Source organism: Ictalurus punctatus, chromosome 17 (assembly GCF_001660625.3).
Source record: "Ictalurus punctatus breed USDA103 chromosome 17, Coco_2.0, whole genome shotgun sequence".
In the NCBI taxonomy this organism is placed as follows: Eukaryota; Metazoa; Chordata; class Actinopteri; order Siluriformes; family Ictaluridae; genus Ictalurus; species Ictalurus punctatus.
Window position 1 is genome coordinate 13,683,395 of NC_030432.2, and position 22,342 is coordinate 13,705,736.

Genomic DNA, 22,342 nt, shown 5'->3' on the forward strand with positions numbered 1-22,342 from the left:
ACTAACAAAGGAAAAACATTTCCTTTGTGAATGTTTTTTAAACAAAAGATCAAAAGGTTATTTTTCATAGCCTTCTTTGCTCATATTTACCAAGAGTGCCAATATTAGTGGAGGGCACTGTATGTATTCAGTAACCAAAGAATTGGCCTTTCCATGTCAACCATGGCATCCATGTGATGCCATATATTTTATATACACACACATTATTTGATTACTTTGGAAAGACCTTAACATATTTCACGAGTTTCAGAAACTGTTCTCTTATTTCTTTGGTTCTTACTCCGTAAATTATTGGATTAAAACAGCTTGGAAAAAACATGTACATTGTACTCAGGAAGACACGGCTGGAGGGAGAGAAGTTGTTTCTTATTCTGTATGACATAAAGGCAATTAAAGCAAAAGTCAGACTCACTGTCATGACAATTATATGAGTAATGCAGGTGTTAACAGCTTTTAAGCAGGCCTTACCAGATCTCAGGATAGAAGAAAGTATTGCTATATATGATATTGTAATAAAAATAAAATCAGCAGTTATTGTAAGAAAAACAGTCAAAAGCCCCAATGCATTGTTAATGGAAATATCTCCACATGCCAGCTGAACCAATGCCATGTGTTCACAAAAACAGTGATCTATTTCATTTGTTTCACAAAAAGTCAATTTTCCAGCCCAGGAAACCATTGTGGTAATAAAAAACAAATTTCTAATAACTGGAAAAATAATGAACTTTAGAAAATTTGGCATTCCCATGTATTTGTGGTAATAAAGAGGTCTACATATAGCAAAAAAACGATCCAGAGCCATCCAAAGCAGAATAGTAGAATGAAATGTACCAACAAGAGAAATACAAAACATTTGCACCAAACACCCCTCAAGTGAAATTCCTTTCCAGTTAAACAAAAAACTAAGCAGCATATTTGGCACACAAAATATTGGCATAGACAGGTCCACAACTGCCATAAGACCAATTAATATACACATAGGAGAATGAAGTGCCCTCTGAGTTATAATTAAATATATGAGGGTAAGGTTTGAAGTCGAAGACAATAAAAACATAAGAAGATAAGGAATGGATAGAATGGGCTGCCATTCTCCCAAATCATGAAAACCAGTAAATGTAAAAGTTGTAAATGAAAAATTTTGTACAGGATCCAACATTGTCTTAAGATTTTTAAGAATTCAGATCTGCCACCTCATATGTAAATTTCTGAACAGCCTGGGATGGGTAAAAATTGATATAAGATTATTTTATAAATAAATTGTAATGAGATCGAATGACATTTCTGTTAATCTTTACATTTCTATGAATTTTGTACTATTGTTAATAGGTTAATATAACTTACAAGTTGCACAATTCCTTCAGCAAATGATATAATTTAATTACAGTATATTTGCCAAAACTATTACAGAATAAAATCGTTGCTTCCAATAATTCACTCACCTAGTGTAATGCTCATTACACAATACATTTCACAAAATAAGTCTGGGGAAACAAAAACCCATTTTTACATTGCTCATCTATTAAGTCTTTCTAGCAGTCTAACAGTGCTCTGAATCATTTCAGGGGAAAGATGTTTTCTCAAATAAAAACACAGACAAAAAAAATTGTACTCCAAACTGTGCAACAGCAGCCAAACAATTTTGCATATATTACTTTTGGTAACACTGATGCATTTTCTTATAATTGGTTATCAAATGTCCTCCTTTGCTTCTGGACACTCCAAAAACATATCAGTCTTGGTCTCTTTATACTAGTTTTCCAGTCCCATGCGGGTCTATCCTTTCTTTAGAATCTTGTGGGGAAACATGATGGATCAGCCCTGCTGATCCACGCTTACCCTCCCATCCACACATACTGTATTTCATCATCTGTACTCTGTTCCCCTCTCAAAAGAGATTGCCATAGTTATGTAGGTAATAAAAAAGCATTTAGGTTTGAAATTAAATTCCAGTGTGTACTACAGTAGTTCACAGTTTCCATTCTACTGAGAGTAATTGACCCAAAAATTCAGTTGGTCCATAATTTTAATCTAACAACATCTGTACACCTCTCTGGATTATTTATCAGCAGTTATGTTGAACAGCAGTGATGAACTGCACCTTTAATCTATGAAATCAAATGAAAACATTTTTCACGGTACATCGTTTACAAAGGCCAGAAATGTTGATGGTGGTTAGCTAGGTTATGTGGCATCACTACTGTACATAGTTCACCAAGGCCTGAAACATTGATAGTGAGGTAGCCAGTCCATATGGCATAAATACTGGCACTATCACACAAAATTAAACAAAAATAAATAAGCCAAAAAGCATGTGTAGGTGAAAGTGTACTAATAAAACAGTTTCATTCATTGGTCAGAAATAATAATGGAAAAAGGTAAACAAACTACTGTCAAATTTCACACATCACTGAAGCATGGTGAACAGTAAAAATCATCATATCACCTAATTATGGAAATATAAAATGAGGTAAACAGGTTATTGAAAGCACCTCAAAGATTTCAATAAAATCTCATCAATCCACAAACAGACACACTGGAATCAATACTGAATGATACTTTACTACAACAAAGTACAACAAATAATCAAATAATGACTGTATGGATGTAAATTCTGATGAAATAGAGGACATTTTGAAAGATGATTTATTTTTAGAAACTGCAATCTAATCCAACTCAAAAGAGAAATATAGACATTATTAAAATCAACTGTTACACACAATGGTGCGATCTTAATAATGATAACCCATGAACCCCAGCATTATACATGTTACCTAAAGTTTATAATTCTTTTATTGGCCCTACATTTTGATCCATTATTTCTGGTACTGGCTCATCATGTCACCTGTTTTTTGTATGGCACTTCTAATTTCTTTTTAAACAAACTTGCAAAAATGAACAATTTAAATGAAAATCATTTGTTAGTAACTCTTGAGGTCTGAAGATTGTACACCAACATTTCATATAAGACTTGTCTAGAAGATTTTTATTTTTATTTTTACAAAGACCAAGATGGCAAATAAGCAATACATTTTGTAATAAACCTTTTGACAAAAAATGTTTGAAATGTATTGGCACCCTGTCCAGGGTGTACCCCGCCTCATGCCCGATGCTCCCTGGGATAGGCTCCAGGTTTCCCCGTGACCCTGAAAAGGATAAATCGATATAGAAGATGGATGGATGGATGGATGGATGTTTGAAATGTTATTTACAGTTTCAAGGTACAGCAGGTGGTACTGCCTGATTTATTGATGAGAACATTTTAACTGGATTATATATTAAGCAACAGAATATTTAAGTCATGCATCAAGAGTTGGTCATGATGCACGATTCTTAAATTCAAAAGTGAATACTATAAAATTTTCATCGTGCAACCCTGCAAAGGAGCCTCATTTCTGCTGTCTGTACATTCTCTTGGGTTTTAATGATGTTGCTAAATTGTAGTGACATTACTGTTCATAAAAGTGACTTTATTAAAGTATAGATGCAAATGTGGGCAATGAGCCATTGAGTCTTCTTTGTTGTCCACTGTTTCATGTGTAAGATGCTATTGTAACATCACATTGAAATAACAGAGAATTAAACTGTCACACTGATAAACTTTTCTATTTCTCTATTTACCGCTCTCAAGCAACACATTCAAGTAGTATTCTCAGTGTCATACTATCATAATGGCATTACATATCATAAAGCAAACAGTTTTCTGTCCCTTACCCTTTTTGGTTCCCTTTCAAATGGAACTCGACGTTACGTTTAGTATAACAGTATGGGAGTGCCCTTGCGCGCGCGTGACCGGTATCTGAAGCTTGTGTAAAATCATGCCTCTATTTATAGGCCTGCCATGATCAGGTACGTGGCAATGAAGCGAATTGCGTGATATAAATATGGCACCTGTGAAACGCACCATCAGCCTTTATTATCTTCAGCGAGACTGCATGTCAGTTGTTTGTATAAAAAAACAAAAGACACTTCATTTCCTTTCTATCTTTTCTCAAAATCTCTGGACTTTTCAATCCCTTTCAAAAAAAGAGAAGAAAAAAAGGAATGAACGAGAGAGAAAAATATGAGTGAGAGAATTCAGGAAGTGTGTTATGGCTTGCTCCCGTTTCATCACAGAGAGTAGTGCACACTTTCTGTGTGAAGTGTCTAGGTAGAGCATGCCATTCCAGCCTCGAGAGGCTGTGCATTGTAACGCCTACAGTAGGCATCTCTGCTCGCAACTTGTTCTCTTCTTAGAAGTTGAAGCAAGTTGGGTTTCAGAGCCTTGCAGATCTGGGCTGGCCGCTAGCCATCTCAAGTCTGGGGGATCTCTTATGGATCCGGAAGAGGAGCTGGAGATGAGCGCTGCTCTATCTCTTGCAAATGTAACAAAGTACAGGTTAAATCTCTCTCTCTCTCTCTCTCTCTCTCTCTCTCTATATATATATATATATATATATATATATATATATATATATATATATATATTTTGCTGTGTTTGTGTGTGTGTGTGTGTGTGTATATATATATATATATATATATATATATATATATATATATATACACACACACACACACACACACACACACACACAAACACAGCAAAAAAAAAAAAAAAAACCTTGTTGATTCCCGTTCACAGGGATATATTCTCTCAAGCCAGAGGGTTGATTTACCAACCTCTGCCGGAACTATGGAGACTGTGAGTCTGGCCCCTGAGGGGCAATTGCAATTGATTGATAGCCATGAGAGCAGAGTATTTTTCTGAATGTTTTTTTAAACAAAAGATCAAAAGGTTATACAATAGGCAATTTTTCATAGCCTTCTTTGCTCATATTTACCAAGGGTGCCAATATTAGTGGAGGGTATGTATTCAGTAACCAAAGAATTGGCCTTTCCATGTCAATACTTTCAGAGGGGACTGTACATCTGGGTGCAGTAATCTGATGACTAGTGTACTGACTAGTGTGGCAACAGATGATAAAACATTCACTTGTTGTTGGGAGATCACAAGTTTGAATCATCAAAATGCCATAGTATACTGTGGCCAGGAGTCCAAGAAAGCATAATTACAACAACAGTGGCCATTTTTTTCTGTCTGCGAGCTCATGTATACAGAAGAGTGCAGGTAACCTCTCCTCGAAGCATGATCAGCTGTTTTATGATGTTGCACAAGCATCTGTTTGAAAAGATACAGTGCACGTTACACTTTGTCATTACCAATTGGTAGTTGTCATGCAGTAGTGGAGAACTAGCTAGTAGCTACACAAGTTTAAATTTAAGTTCCCTTCACTCCTCTCCAAAATTGATACAGTCAATCTACATATCATAACCACTGAATGAAATTCTACATTCTCAGTTAGTTGTAAGCATTTTAATGTGTTTATTTATTTATTTACATATTCATTCCAGGTAACTCTTAAAAATTACAATGCAATTATATAATAGCAAAAAATATAATTTTGTTTTATTAGAAAATAACTTGGTTATTGTAAATATTTACTATGTGATGCCATATATTTTATATACACACACATTATTTGATTACTTTGGAAGGACCTTAACATATTTCACAAGTTTCAGAAACTGTTCTCTTATCTCTTTGGTTCTTACTCCATAAATAATTGGATTAAAACAGCTTGGAAAAAACCAGTACATTGTACCCAGGAAGACACGGCTGGAGGGAGAGAAGTTGTTTCTTATTCTATATGACATAAAGGCAATTAAAGCAAAAGTCAGACTCACTGTCATGACAATTATATGAGTAATGCAGGTGTTAACAGCCTTTAAGCAGGCCTTATCAGATCTCAGAATAGAAGAAAGTATTACTATATACGATATTGTAATGAAAATAAAATCAGCAGTCATTGTAAGAAAAACAGTCAAAAGCCCCAATGCATTGTTAATGGAAATATCTCCACATGCCAGCTGAACCAATGCCATGTGTTCACAAAAACAGTGATCTATTTCATTTGTTTCACAAAAAGTCAATTTTCCAGCCCAGGAAACAATTGTGGCAATAAAAAACAGATTTCTAATAACTGGAAAAATAATGAACTTTAGAAAATTTGGCATTCCCATGTATTTGTGGTAATAAAGAGGTCTACATATAGCAAAAAAACGATCCAGAGCCATCCAAAGCAGAATAGTAGATTGAAATGTACCAACAAAATAAATGCAAAACATTTGCACCAAACACCCCACAAGTGAAATTCCTTTCCAGTTAAACAAAAAACTAAGCAGCATATTTGGCACACAAAATATTGGCATAGACAGGTCCACAACTGCCATAAGACCAATTAATATACACATAGGAGAGTGAAGAGCCCTCTGAGTTATAATTAAATATATGAGGGTAAGGTTTGAAGTCGAAGACAATAAAAACATAAGAAGATAGGGAATGGATAGAATGGGCCTCCATTCTCCCAAATCATGAAAACCAGTAAATGTAAAAGTTGTGAATGAAAAATTTTGTACAGGAGCCAACATTGTCTTAAGATTTCTAAGAATTCAGATCTGCCACCTCATATGTAAATTTATGAACAGCCTGGGATGGATAAAATTTTATATAAGATTCTTTTATAAATAAATTGTAATGAGACAGAATGATGTTTCTGTTAATCTTTACATTTATATGAATTTTGTACTATTGTTAATAGGTTAATATACTTTACAAGTTGCACAATTCCTTAAGATAATCAGTCATTATTATCAGATAATATTGCATTCCAAATGATATAATTTAATTGCAGTATATTTGCCAAAACTATTACATAATTCAGATAATTCAGTTGTCTAGGGAAACAAAAACACATTTTTACACTGCTCATCTATTAATTCTTTCTATCAGTCTAACAGTTCTATGAATCATTTCAGGAGAAAGATGTTTTCTCAAGTAAAAACACAGACAAAAAAATTGTTCTCCAAACTGTGCAACAGCAACCAAACAATTTTGCATATATTACTTTTGGTAACACTGATGCATAGATGTGAATTGTTTTAGAATTGGTCATCAAATGTCCTCTTTTGCTTCTGGACAGTTCACAAACATATTAGTCTTGGCCTCTATATACTAGTTTTCCAGTCCCATGCGGGTCTATCCTTTCTTCAGAATCTTGTGGGGAAACATGATGGATCAGCCCTGCTGATCCACGCTTACCCTCCCATCCACACATACTGTATTTCATCATCTGTACTCTGTTCCCCTCTCAAAAGAAGATTGCCATAGTTATGTAGGTAATAAGAAAGCATTTAGTTTTGAAATAAAATTCCAGTGTGTACTACAGTAGTTCACAGTTTCCATAGTTTAAATTCTACTTAGAATAATTGACCCAAAAATTCAGCAGGTCCATAATTTAAATCTAATAATGTCTGTACACCTCTCTGGATTATTTATCAGTAGTTATATTGAACAGCAGTGATGAACTGCACCTTCAATCTATGAAATCAGTTGAAAACATTTTTCACGGTACATCGTTTACAAAGGCCAGAAATGTTGATGGTGAGTTAGCTAGGTTATGTGGCATCACTACTGTACATAGTTCACCAAGGCCTGAAATATTGATAGTGAGGTAGCCAGTCCATATGGCATAACTACTAGCACTTTCACACAAAATTAAACAAAAATAAATAAGCCAAAAAGCATGCGTAGGTGAAAGTGTACTCATAAAACAGTTTCAATCATTGGTCAGACATAACAGTGGAAAAAGGTAAACAAACTATTGCCAAATTTCACACATCACTGAAGCATGGTGAACAGTAAAAATCATCATATCACCTAATTATGGAAATAAAAAATGAAGTAAACAGGTTATTGAAAGCACCTCAAAGATTTGAATAAAATCTCATCAATCCACAAACAGACACATTGGAATCAATACTGAATGATACTTTACTACAACAAAGTACAACAAATAAACAAATAATGGATGTAAATTCTGATGAAATAGAGGACATTTTGAAAGATGATTTATTATTAGAAACTGCAATATAATCCAACTCAAAAGAGAAATATAGACATTATTAAAATCAACTGTTACACACAATGGTGCGATCTTAATAATGATAACCCATGAACCCCAGCATTATACATGTTACGTAAAGTTTATAATTCTTTTATTGGCCCTTCATTTTGATCCATTATGTCTGGTACTGGCTCATCATCTCACCTGTTTTTTGTATGGCACTACGAATTTCTTTTTAAACAAACTTGCAAAAATAAACAATTTAAATGAGAGTCATTTGTTAGTAACTCTTGAAGTCTGAAGATTGTACACCAACATTTCATATAAGACTTGTCTGGAAGATTTTTATTTTTACAAAGACCAGATGGCAAATAACCAATACATTTTTTAATAAACATTTTGACAAAAAATGTTTGAAATGTATTGGCACCCTGTCCAGGGTGTACCCCGCCTCATGCCCGATGCTCCCTGGGATAGGCTCCAGGTTTCCCCGTGACCCTGAAAAGGATAAAGCAGTATAGAAGATGGATGGATGTTTGAAATGTTATTTACAGTTTCAAGGTACAACAGGTGGTACTGTCTGATTTATTGATGAGAACATTTTAACTGGATTATATATTAAGCAACAGAATATTGAAGTCATGCATCAAGAGTTGGTCATGATGCACAATTGGATAAATTTATACAATTCTTAAATTCAAAAGTGAATACTATAAAATTTTCATGGCGCAATCCTGCAAAGGAGCCTCATTTCTGCTGCCTGTACTTTCTCTTGGGTTTTAACGATGTTGCTAAATTGTAGTGACATTACTGTTCATAAAAGTGACTTTATTAAAGTATAGATGCAAACGTGGGCAATGAGCCATTGAGTCTTCTTTGTTGTCCACTGTTTCATGTGTAAGATGCTATTGTAAAATCACATTGAAATAACAGAGAATTAAACTGTCACACTGATAAACTTTTCTACTTCTCTACTTACCTCTGTCAAGCAACACATTCAAGTAGTATTCTCAGTGCCATACTATCATAATGGCATTACATATCATAAAGCAAACAGTTTTCTGTCCCTTACCCTTTTTGGTTCCCTTTCAAATGGAACTCGACGTTGCGTTTAGCATAACAGTATGGGAGTGCCCTTGCACGCGCAACCGGTATCTGAAGCTTGTGTAAAATCATGCCCCTATTTATAGGGCTGCCATGATCAGGTATGTGGCAATGAAGGGAATTAGGTGATATAAATATGGCACCTGTGAACCGCACCATCAGCCTTTATTATCTTCAGCGAGACTGCATGTTGGTTGTTTGTGTAAGAAAAAGGAATGAGCGAGAGAGAAAAATATGAGTGAGAGAAATGAGGAAGTGTGTTACAGCTTGCTCCCGTTTCATCACAGAGAGTAGTGCACACTTTCTGTGTGAAGTGTCTAGGGAAGAGCATGCCATTCCAGCCTCGAGAGGCTGAGCATTGTAACGCCTACAGTAAGCATCTCCGCTCGCGACTTGCTCTCTTCTCGGACGCCGAAGCAAGTTGGGTTTCAGAGCCTCGCTGATCTGGCCCGGCCGCTGCCGGGGCAGCTAGCCATCTCAGGTCTGCGGGATCTCTTATGGATCCGGAAGAGGAGCAGGAGACGAGCGCTGCTCCATCTCTTGCAAACGTAACAAAGTGCAGGTTAAATCTCTCTCTCTCTCTCTCTCTCTCTCTCTCTCTCTCTCTCTCTCTCTCTATATATATATATATATATATATATATATATATATATATATATATATACACACACAAACACTCAGCAAAAAACAAACAAACAACAAAATGTTGTTGATTCCCGTTCACAGGGATATATTCTCTCAAGCCAGAGGGTTGTTTTACAAACCTCTGCCGGAACTATGGAGACTGTGAGTCTGACCCCTGAGGGGCAATTGCAATTGATTGATAGCCATGAGAGCAGAGTATTTTTCTGAATGTTTTTTAAACAAAAGATCAAAAGGTTATACAATAGGCAATTTTTCATAGCCTTCTTTGCTCATATTTACCAAGGGTGCCAATATTAGTGGAGGGTATGTATTCAGTAACCAAAGAATTGGCCTTTCCATGTCAGTACTTTCAGAGGGGACTGTACATCTGGGTGCAGTAATCTGATGACTAGTGTGATGACTAGTGTGGCAAAAGATGATAAAGCATTCACTTGTTGTTGGGAGATAACAAGTTTGAATCATCAAAATGCCAAAAGTATGCTGTGACCAGGAGTTCAAGAAAGCATAATTACAACAACAGTAGCCATTTTTTTCTGTCTGTGAGCTCATGTATACAGAAGAAGGCAGTTAACCTCTCCTCGAAGCATGATCAGCTGTTTTATGATGTTGCATAAGCGTCTGTTTGAAAAGATACAGTGCACGTTACACTTTGTCATTACCAATTGGTAGTTGTCATGCAGTAGTGGAGAACTAGCTAGTAGCTACACAAGTTTAAATTTAAGTTCCCATCACTCCTCCCCAAAATTGATGCAATCAATCTACATATCATAACCATTGAATGAAATTCTACATTCTCAGTTAGTTGTAAGCATTTTAATGTGTTTATTTATTTATTTACATATTCATTCCAGGTAACTCTTAAAAATTACAACGCAATTATATAATAGAAAAAAATATAATTTTATGTTATTAGAAAATAACTTGGTTATTGTAAATATTTACTATGTGATGCCATAAATATTATATACGCATACATTATTTGATTACTTTGGAAAGACTTTAACATATTTCACAAGTTTCAGAAACTGTTCTCTTATTTCTTTGGTTCTGACTCCGTAAATTATTGGATTAAAACAGCTTGGAATAATCAAGTACATTGTACTCAGGAAGACACGGCTGGACGGAGAGAAGTTGTTTCTTATTCTGTATGACATAAAGGCAATTAAAGCAAAAGTCAGACTCACTGTCATGACAATTATATGAGTAATGCAGGTGTTAACAGCCTTTAAGCACGCCTTACCAGATCTCAGAATAGAAACAAGTATTACTATATACGATATTGTAATGAAAATAAAATCAGCAGTTATTGTAAGAAAAACAGTCAAAAGCCCCAATGCATTGTTAATGGAAATATCTCCACATGCCAGCTGAACCAATGCCATGTGTTCACAAACACAATGATCTATTTCATTTGTTTCACAAAAAGTTAATTTTCCAGCCCAGGAAACAATTGTGGTAATTAAGAACACATTTCTGATAACTGGAAAAATAATGAACTTTAGAAAATTTGGCATTCCCATGTATTTGTGGTAATAAAGAGGTCTACATATAGCAAAAAAACGATCCAGAGCCATCCAAAGCAGTATAGTAGATTGAAATGTACCAACACAATGTATGCAAAACATTTGCACCAAACACCCCACAAGTGAAATTCCTTTCCAGTTAAATAAGAAACTTAACAGCATATTTGGCACACAAAATATTGGCATAGACAGGTCCACAACTGCCATAAGACCAATTAGTATACACATAGGAGAATGAAGAGCCCTCTGAGTTATAATTAAATATATGAGGGTAAGGTTTGAAGTCGAAGACAATAAAAACATAAGAAGATAAGGAATGGATAGAATGGGCTGCCATTCTCCCAAATCATGAAAACCAGTAAATGTAAAAGTTGTAAATGAAATATTTTGTACAGTATACAACATTGTCTTAAGATTTTTAAGAATTCAGATCTGCCACCTCATATGTAAAGTTATGAACAGCCTGGGATGGATAAAAATTGATATAAGATTATTTTATGAATAAATTGTAATGAGATCGAATGACATTTCTGTTAATCTTTATATTTCTATGAATTTTGTACTATTGCTAATAGGTTAATATACCTTACAAGTTGCACAATTCCTTCAGAGAATCAGTCATTATTATCAGATAATATTGCATTCCAAATGATATAATTTAATTACAGTATATTTGCCAAAACTATTACAGAAATAAAATTGTTGCTTCCAATAATTTACTCACCTAGTGTAATGCTCATTGCACAATACATTTTGCAAGATAATTCAGTTGTCTAGGGAAACAAAAACACATTTTTACATTGCTCATCTATTAAGTTTTTCTATCAGTCTAACAGTGCTCTGAATCATTTCAGGGGAAAGATGTTTTCTCAAATAAAAACACAGACAAAAAATTTGTACTCCAAACTATGCAACAGCAACCAAACAATTTGGCATATATTACTTTTGGTAACACTGATTCACAGATGTGCATTGTCTTAGAATTGGTCATCAAATGTCCTCTTTTGCTTCTGGACACTCCAAAAACATATTAGTCTTGGTCTCTATATACTAGTTTTCCAGTCCCATGCGGGTCTATCCTTTCTTTAGAATCTTGTGGGGAAACATGATGGATCAGCCCTGCTGATCCACGCTTACCCTCCCATCCACACATACTGTATTTCATCATCTGTACTCTGTTCCCCTCTCAAAAGAAGATTGCCATAGTTATGTAGGTAATAATAAAGCATTTGGTTTGAAATAAAATTCCAGTGTGTACTACAGTAGTTTACAGTTTACATTCTACTGAGAATAATTGACCCAAAAATTCAGCTGGTCCATAATTTAAATCCAATAACATCTGTACATCTCTCTGGATTATTTATCAGCAGTTATGTTGAACAGCAGTGATGAACTGCACCTTCAATCTATGAAATCAGTTGAAAACATTTTTCACGGTACATCGTTTACAAAGGCCAGAAATATTAATGGTAAGTTATGTGGCATCACTACTGTACATAGTTCACCAAGGCCTGAAATATTGATAGTAAGGTAGCCAGTCCATATGGCATAACTACTAGCACTTTCACACAAAATTAAACAAAAATAAATAAGCCAAAAAGCATGTGTAGGTGAAAGTGTACTCATAAAACAGTTTCATTCATTGGTCAGACATAACAAGGGAAACGATAAACAAACTATTGCCAAATTTCACACACCACTGAAGCATGGTGAACAGTAAAAATCATCATATCACCTATGTATGGAAATAAAAAATGAGGTAAACAGGTTATTGAAAGTACCTCAAAGATTTGAATAAAATTTCATCAATCCACAAACAGACACATTGGAATCAATACTGAATGATACATTACTACAACAAAGTACAACAAATAAACAAATAATGACTGTATGGATGTAAATTCTGATGAAATAGAGAACATTTTGAAAGATGATTTATTTTTAGAAACTGCAATCTAATCCAACTCAAAAGAGAAATATAGACATGATTAAAATCAACTGTTACACACAATGGTGCGATCTTAATAATGAAAACCCATGAACCCCAGCATTATATATGTTACCTAAAGTTTATAATTCTTTTATTGGCCCTTCATTTTGATCCATTATTTCTGGTACTGGCTCATCATCTCACCTGTTTTTTGTATGGCACTTCTAATTTCTTTTTAAACAAACTTGCAAAAATGAACAATTTAAATGAGAATCATTTGTTAGTAACTCTTGAGGTCTGAAGATTGTACACCAATATTTCATATAAGACTTGTCTGGAAGATTTTTATTTTTACAAAGACCAAGATGGCAAATAAGCAATACATTTTGTAATAAACCTTTTGACAAAAAATGTTTGAAATGTATTGGCACCCTGTCCAGGGTGTACCCCGCCTCATGCCCGATGCTCCCTGGGATAGGCTCCAGGTTTCCCCGTGACCCTGAAAAGGATAAAGCGGTATAGAAGATGGATTGATGGATGGATGTTTTAAATGTTATTTACAGTTTCAAGGTATAGCAGGTGGTACTGTCTGATTTATTGATGAGAACATTTTAATTGGATTATATATAAAGCAACAGAATATTGAAGTCATGCATCAAGAGTTGGTCATGATGCACAATTGGATAAATTTATACAATTCTTAAATTCAAAAGTGAATACTATAAAATTTTCATGGCACCATCCTGCAAAGGAGCCTCATTTCTGCTGCCTGTACTTTCTCTTTGGTTTTAATGATGTTGCTAAATTGTAGTGACATTACTGTTCATAAAAGTGACTTTATTAAAGTACAGATGCAAATGTGGGCAATGAGCCATTGCATCTTCTTTGTTGTCCACTGTTTCATGTGTAAGATGCTATTGAAACAGCACATTGAAATAATATAGAATTAAACTGTCACACTGATAAACTTTTCTACTTCTCTATTTACCTCTCTCAAGCAACACATTCAAGTAGTATTCTCAGTGTCATACTATCATAATGGAATTGTATATCATAAAGCAAACAGTTTTCTGTCCCTTACCCTTTTTGGTTCCCATTCAAATGGAACTCGACGTTGCGTTTAGCATAACAGTATGGGAGCGCCCTTGTGTGCGCGACCGGTATCTGAAGCTTGTGTAAAATCATGCCACTATTTATAGGCCTGCCATGATCAGGTACGTGGCAATTAAGCGAATCGCGTGATACAAATATGGCACCTGTGAACCATGCCGTCAGCCTTTATTATCTTCAGCGAGACTGCATGTCAGTTGTTTGTGTAAAGAAACAAAAGACACTTAATTTCCTCTGTATCTTTTCTCAAAATCTTTGGTCTTTTCAATCCCTTTAAAAAAAAGAGAAGAAAAAAAAGGAATGAGCTAGAGAGAAAAATATGAGTGAGAGAATTCAGGAAGTGTGTTACGGCTTGCTCCCGTTTCATCACAGAGAGTAGTGTGAAGTGTCTAGGGAAGAGCATGCCATTCCAGCCTCGAGAGGCTGAGCATTGTAACGCTTACAGTAGGCAGCTCCGCTCGTGACTTGCTCTCTTCTCAGAAGCTGAAGCAAGTTGGGTTTCAGAGCCTCGCGGATCTGGGCCGGCCACTGCCGAGGCAGCTAGCCATCTCAGGTCTGGGGGATCACTTATGGATCTGGAAGAGGAGCTGGAGACTAACGCTGCTCTATCTCTTGCAAATTGCAAATGTAACAAAGTGCCGGTTTAATCTATCTCTCTCTCTCTCTGTCTGTATATATATATATATATATATATATATATATATATATATATATATATATATATATATATATATATATACACACACTCAGCAAAAAAAAACAAAAAAAAGTTGATTCCCATTCTCAGGGCTATATCTCTCATGTCAGAGGGTTGATTTACCAACCTCTGCCGGAACTATGGGGACTGTGAGTCTGGCCCCTGAGGGGCAATTGCATTTGATTGATAGCCATTAGATCAGTATATTTTTCTGAATGCTTTTTTAAACAAAAGAACAAAAGGTTATACAATAGGCAATTTTTCATAGCCTTCTTTGCTCATATTTACCAAGGGTGCCAATATTAGTGGAGGGCACTGTATGTATTCAGTAACCAAAGAATTGGCCTTTCCATGTCAATACTTTCAGAGGGGACTGTACATCTGGGTGCGGTAATCTGATGACTAGTGTGATGACTAGTGTGGCAACAGGTGATAAAGCATTCACTTGTTGTTGGGAGATCACAAGTTTGAATCATCAAAATGCCAAAGTATGCTGTGGCCAGGAGTCCAAGAAAGCATAATTACAACAGTAGCCATATTTTCTGTCTGTGAGCTCATGTATACAGAAGAAGATAGGTAACCTCTCTTCGAAGCATGATCAGTTGTTTTATGATGTTGCATAAGCGTCTGTTTGAAAAGATACAGTGCACGTTACACTTTGTCATTACCAATTGGTAGTTGTCATGCAAAAGTGGAGAACTAGCTAGTAGCTACACAAATTTAAATTTAAGTTCCCATCACTCCTCCCCAAAATTGATACAGTCAATCTACATATCATAACCATTGAATGAAATTCTACATTCTCAGTTAGTTGTAAGCATTTTAATGTGTTTATTTATTTATTTACATTTTCATTCCAGGTAACTCTTAAAAATTACAATGCAATTATATAATAGCAAAAAATATATTTTTGTTTTATTAGAAAATAACTTGGTTATTGTAAATATTTACTATGTGATGCCATATATTTTATACACACACACATTATTTTGGAAAGACACACATGATTACTTTGGAAAGACCTTAACATATTTCATGAGTTTCAGAAACTGTTCTCTTATTTCTTTGGTTCTTACACCATAAATAATTGGATTAAAACAGCTTGGAATAAACAAGTACATTGTACTCAGGAAGACACGGCTGGACGGAGAGAAGTTTCTTATTCTGTATGACAAAAAGGCAATTAAAGCAAAGGTCAGACTCACTGTCATGACAATTATATGAGTAATGCAGGTGTTAACAGCCTTTAAGCACGCCTTACCAGATCTCAGAATAGAAACAAGTATTACTATATATGATATTGTAATGAAAATAAAATCAGCAGTTATTGTAAGAAAAACAGTCAAAAGCCCCAATGCATTGTTAATGGAAATATCTCCACATGCCAGCTGAACCAATGCCATGTGTTCACAAACACAATGATCTATTTCATTTGTTTCACAAAAAGTTAATTTTCCAGCCCAGGAAACAATTGTGGTAATAAAAAACAGATTTCTGATAACTGGAAAAATAATGAACTTTAGAAAATTGGGCATTCCCATGTATTTTTGGTAATAAAGAGGTCTACATATAGCAAAAAAACGATCCAGAGCCATCCAAAGCAGTATAGTAGATTGAAATGTACCAGCACAATGTATGCAAAACATTTGCACCAAACACCCCACAAGTGAAATTCCTTTCCAGTTAAATAAGAAACTTAGCAGCATATTTGGCACACAAAATATTGGCATAGACAGGTCCACAACTGCCATAAGACCAATTAGTATACACATAGGAGAATGAAGAGCCCTCTGAGATATAATTAAATATATGAGGGTAAGGTTTGAAGTCGAAGACAATAAAAACATAAGAAGATAAGGAATGGATAGAATGGGCCCCCATTCTCCCAAATCATGAAAACCAGTAAGTGTAAAAGTTGTAAATGAAATATTTTGTACAGGAGCCAACATTGTCTTAAGATTTCTAAGAATTCAGATCTGCCACTTCATATGTAAATTTATGAACAGCCTAGGATGGATAAAATTTTATATAAGATTCTTTTATGAATAAATTGTAATGAGATCGAATGACATTTCTGTTAATCTTTATATTTCTATGAAATTTGTACTATTGCTAATAGGTTAATATACCTTACAAGTTGCACAAATCCTTCAGCGAATCAGTCATTATTATCAGATAATATTGCATTCCAAATGATATATTTTAATTACAGTATATTTACCAAAACTGTTACAGAAATAAAATTGTTGTTTCCAAAAATTTACTCACCTAGTGTAATGCTCATTACACAATACATTTTGCAAGATAATTCAATTGTCTAGGGAAACAAAAACACATTTTTACATTGCTCATCTATTAAGTCTTTCTAGCAGTTTAACCGTTCTCTGAATCATTTCAGTGGAAAGATGTTTTCTCAAATAAAAACACAGACAAAAATATTGTACTCCAAACGACAGCGACAGCAAACAAACAATTTGGCATATATTACTTTTGGTGACACTGATGCATAGATGTGCATTATCTCAGAATTGGTCATCAAATGTCCTCTTTTGCTTCTGGACACTCCAAAAACATATTAGTCTTGGTCTCTATATACTAGTTTTCTAGTCCCATGCGGGTCTATCCTTTCTTTAGAATCTTGTGGGGAAACATGATGGATCAGCCCTGCTGATCCACGCTTACCCTCCCATCCACACATACTGTATTTCATCATCTGTACTCTGTTCCCCTCTCAAAAGAAGATTGCCATAGTTATGTAGGTAATAATAAAGCATTTAGGTTTGAAATAAAATTCTAGTATGTACTACAGTAGTTCACATTTTCCATTCTACTGAGAATAATTGACCCAAAAATTCAGTTGGTCCATCATTTTAATCCAATAATGTCTGTACATCTCTCTTGATTATTTATCAGCAGTTATGTTGAACAGCAGTGATGAACTGCACCTTCAATCTATGAAATCAGTTGAAAACATTTTTCACGGTACATCGTTTACAAAGGCCAGAAATGTTAATGGTAAGTTAGCTAGGTTATGTGGCATCACTACTGTACACCAAGGCCTGAAATATTGATAGTGAGGTAGCCAGTCCAAATGGCATAACTACTGGCACTTTCACACAAAATTAAACAAAAATAAATAAGCCAAAAAGCATGTGTAGGTGAAAGTGTACTCATAAAACAGTTTCATTTGTTGGTCAGACATAACAAGGGAAAAAGGTAAACAAACTACTGTCAAATTTCACACACCACTGAAGCATGGTGAACAATAAAAATCATCACTTAATTATTGAAATAAAAAAATGAGGTAAACAGGTTATTGAAAGTACCTCAAAGATTTGAATAAAATCTCATCAATCCACAAACAGACACATTGGAATCAATACTGAATGATACTTTACAACAACAAGGGACAACAAATAATGACAGTATGGATGTAAATTCTGATGAAATAGAGGACATTTTGAAAGATGATTTATTATTAGAAACTGCAATCTAATCCAACTCAAAAGAGAAATATAGACATTATTAAAATCAACTGTTACACACAATGGCTAAATATCTTAATGATAATCCATGAACCCCAGCATTATATATTTGACCTAAAGTTTATAATTCTTTTATTGGCCCTTCATTTTGACATATTATATCTGGTACTGGCTCATCATCTCACCTGTTTTTTGTATGGCACTACGAATTTCTTTTTAAACAAACTTGCAAAAATGAACAATTTAAATGAGAATCATTTGTTAGTAACTCTTGAGGTCTGAAGATTGTACACCAACATTTCATATAAAACTTGTCTGGAGGTTATTAATTTTTATTTTTATTTTTATTTTTACAAAGACCCAGATGGCAAATAATGAATAAATTTTGTGATAAACATTTTGCCAAAAAAATGTTTGAAATGTTATTTACAGTTTCAAGGTACAGCAGGTGGTACTGCCTGATTTATTGATGAGAACATTTTAATTGGATTATATATTAAGCAACAGAGGATCACACGGTGGCTTAGTCGTTAGCACGTTCGCCTCACACCTCCAGGGTCAGGGGGTTCGAGTCCCGCCAGGGCCATGTGTGTGCGGAGTTTGCATGTTCTCCCCGTGATGGGGGGTTTCCTCCGGGTGCTCCGGTTTCCTCCCCCAGTCCAAAGACATGCATGGTCTGCTGATTGGCGTGCCTAAAGTGTCTGTAGTGTATGTATGGGTGTGTACGTGATTGTGTCCTGCGATGGCACCCTGTCCAGGGTGTACCCTGCCTTGTGCGCCATGCTCCCTGGGATCGGCTTCAGGTTCCCCCATGACCCTGAAAGGAGTAAGCGGTAGAAGATGGGTGGATGGATTAAGCAACAGTATATTTAAGTCATGCATCAAGAGTTGGTCATGATGCACAATTGGATAAATTTATACAATTCTTAAATTCAAAAGTGAATACTATAAAATTTTCATGGCACAACCCTGCAAAGGAGCCTCATTTCTGCTGGCTGTACTTTCTCTTTGGTTTTAATGATGTTGCTAAATTGTAGTGACATTACTGTTCATAAAAGTCACTTTATTGAAGTATAGATGCAAACATGGGCAATGAGCCATTGAGTCTTTGTTGTCCACTGTTCATATGTAAGATGCTAATGAAACATCACACTGAAGTAACAGAGAATTAAACTGTCACAATGATAAACTTTTTTACTTCTCTATTTACCTCTCTCAAGCAGCACATTCAAGTAATATTCTCAGTGCCATACTATCAAAATGGCATTGCATATCATAAAGCAAATAGTTTTCTGTCCCTTACCCTTTTTGTTTCGCTTTCAAATGGAACTCAACGTTGGGTTTAGCATAACAGTATGGGAGTGCCCTTGCGTGTGCGACCGGTATCTGAAGCTTGTGTAAAATCATGCCTCTATTTATAGGCCTATCATGATCAGGTGACGTGGCAATTAAGTGTGTCGCGTGATATAAATATGGCACCTGTGAATGGCGCTGTCAACCTTATTATCTTCAGTGAGAGTGCATGTCGGTTGTTTGTGCAGAGAAAAGATACTTCATTTTCTCTCAATCTTTTCTCAAAATCTCTGGACTTTTCTATCTCTTTAAAAAAAAGAGAGAGAGAGAAAAAAGGAATGAACAAGAGAGAAAAATATGAGTGAGAGAATTCAGGAAGTGTGCTACGGCGTGCTCCCGTTTCATCAGGGAGAGTAGTGCACACTTTCTGTGTGAAGTGTCTAGGGAGGGCATGCGATTCCAGCCTCGAGAGGCTGTGCATTGTAACACCTACAGTACACAGCGCCGCTGGGAAGCGAGTTGGGTTTCAGAGCCTCGCGGATCTGGGCTAGCTGCTGCCAAGGCAACTAATTGTCTCAGGTCCGGGGGATCTCTTATGGATCTGGAAGAGGAGCTGGAGATGAGCGCTGCTTTATCTCTTGCTCTGTCTTCCAGGTGTGGCTCTCAGCTGGATTTTGGAGCTCGCGTCAGGACTCCTCCTTCCGCTATGGAAAGCCAAAAAGTTTTAAAAAAAAAGACGAAAAAAAACACGCGCAAAAATAATGGTAATAAATCCTCTCTGACTCCACTGAGCCAGAGTGATGTACTAAAAACTGAGAGCAGCATATAAAGAACAGCTTGAAGTGATTACTAAGACTGGATGAGCTTTTTTCTCCGCAGTGAAAGTAAATCCCTCACTCAGAAAACACCCTTTTTTTCCATAAGTGAACGACAAAATATCACATTTCTGGGGGAAAACCATGCATAGGCCATGTTTATAAACCCGCGATGATGGATTATTCGGCCATCACGGGGAATGAACAGCATGGCTATTTAGTGATGCTGACGGTGGAGGAGGAGCTTTCGAGCTACCTCTCTCTATTGACAGCAGATAACTTAGGGGTGCCGGCTTTGCCTTCCAAGCCATGTAAGGCCACCGTGGCATTGGTGGGCAAGGCCTATGAAATAGTGGGTCTTGCTTGTGGCTCCACTTGTGGATGCACAGTCGATTGCAAAGGAGGCACAGAAGGCGAGTGGGCAGCCTGCCTCCCCCCGCATACAGCCAGAGAAACCGGGTAGCCACAGTCATAGCCTGCTACTAGGCCTGACCTTAGAATGGTCATAATGGCCAAGCAGACAAAGGAGAAGTGGCCCTGAGGGGCCGTGGACAGACGTATCTGGGGACATGAGGTTGTTAGGGTAGTTAGCCCCCAGTGCTACTGTAGCGCCTCCCCTACCCAAGACTGACCCAAAATTTTCAGTGTTCTCTGGTCAGCGACCTGTCACAGGGCATTGAAAATCTGATGCTATCCCTCCAATAGAATGTGGAATAGTTAATGTCACTAAAAGACCATCTGGCAGCATGAAAACTACTGCCAAATGTGTCTCCATGGGTTCTGTCTACCGTAGAAAAGGGTCCAGTTTAGAGCTTGACCCCCCGGTTCAGAGGTGTGCTCACCACAGTAGTCAGCATAGACCAGAGCCTGACATTAGCGCAGGAAGTAAGATCCCTCTTGGACAAAGGGCCCATAGAACATGCACCCCGTTCTCTGAGGGAGGGAGGTTTTTACAGCCATTTTTTCCTGGTCTGCAAAAAATAGGAGTATGCGGCCAATTTTAGATCTGTGTCATCTGAACTGTACTCTTCGGACATACAGGTTCAAGATGCTGACACCCAAACTTATCGTTCCACAGACTCAGTTTGAGGACTGGTTTGTGACGATAGATCTAAAAGGTGCATATTTCCACATAGAAATATTGCTAGCTCTATCCCCTCGCACCTTCACAAAGTGCATGGATGTCATTCTGGCTCCATTGTGACTCCAGGGCATCCGTGTACAAAACTACCTGGATGACTGGTTAATTCTAGCATGATCCAGGGAACTAGCAGTTCAACATTGAGATGTTGTTCTCGCCCACATGGAAAGCTTGGGGCTCAGGTTGAACCTCAGAAAAGTATGCTTTCTCCATTGTAGTGGACAACTTTTCTAGGGGTTATAAGGATTCTACTACGATGAGGGCGCAAGATAAAGCTGGATCTTGGCATCCCCTCCAGTCTCTATGGGAGACTATTGGAGCTTTTGGGCAGCCAACGTCATACCATTGGGCCTGTTGCACAGGAGACCATTCCAGTGGTGGCTGAGAAGTTATGGGTTTCATCCAAGGACAAAACCTCTGAGAGTAATCAATGTCACGCCGTGATGCCTACGTGCTCTGAGAATTTTAGTGTCTCCGGTTTCTAGCCTTGGGTCACACTCTAGGGGTGTCTCCATAGCGCAAGGTGGTAATGACAGACACCTCCCTCAATGGCTGGAACGTGGTCTTAGACAGCTGTCCAGCTCTTGTTCTCTGGATTGGCCCTCACCTGGAGCGACATATAAATTGCCTAGAAATGTGGGCCATATTTCTAGCAATGA

At 36.5% G+C, this 22,342-nt stretch overlaps 4 protein-coding genes across 4 annotated transcripts; all 4 read right to left on the reverse strand.

Moving 5' to 3' along the window:
* Positions 1-211: 211 nt before the first annotated feature.
* LOC108277637 (olfactory receptor 52K1-like) lies at positions 212-1,156 on the reverse strand. Its single transcript, XM_017490441.3, has one exon. It carries the CDS (start codon positions 1,154-1,156, stop codon positions 212-214), a length of 945 nt encoding a protein of 314 aa, XP_017345930.1.
* A 4,364-nt stretch (positions 1,157-5,520) lies between these two features.
* LOC108277633 (olfactory receptor 52K1-like) lies at positions 5,521-6,465 on the reverse strand. Its single transcript, XM_017490437.2, has one exon. The coding sequence runs from the start codon at positions 6,463-6,465 to the stop codon at positions 5,521-5,523; it is 945 nt and encodes a 314-aa protein (XP_017345926.1).
* Positions 6,466-10,672: 4,207 nt separating this feature from the next.
* On the reverse strand, positions 10,673-11,617 carry LOC108277639 (olfactory receptor 52K1-like). Its single transcript, XM_017490442.3, has one exon. The coding sequence runs from the start codon at positions 11,615-11,617 to the stop codon at positions 10,673-10,675; it is 945 nt and encodes a 314-aa protein (XP_017345931.1).
* Positions 11,618-15,956: 4,339 nt separating this feature from the next.
* LOC100305033 (olfactory receptor 8) lies at positions 15,957-16,898 on the reverse strand. Its single transcript, NM_001200270.1, has one exon. It carries the CDS (start codon positions 16,896-16,898, stop codon positions 15,957-15,959), a length of 942 nt encoding a protein of 313 aa, NP_001187199.1.
* Between the last annotated feature and the right edge of the window lie 5,444 nt (positions 16,899-22,342).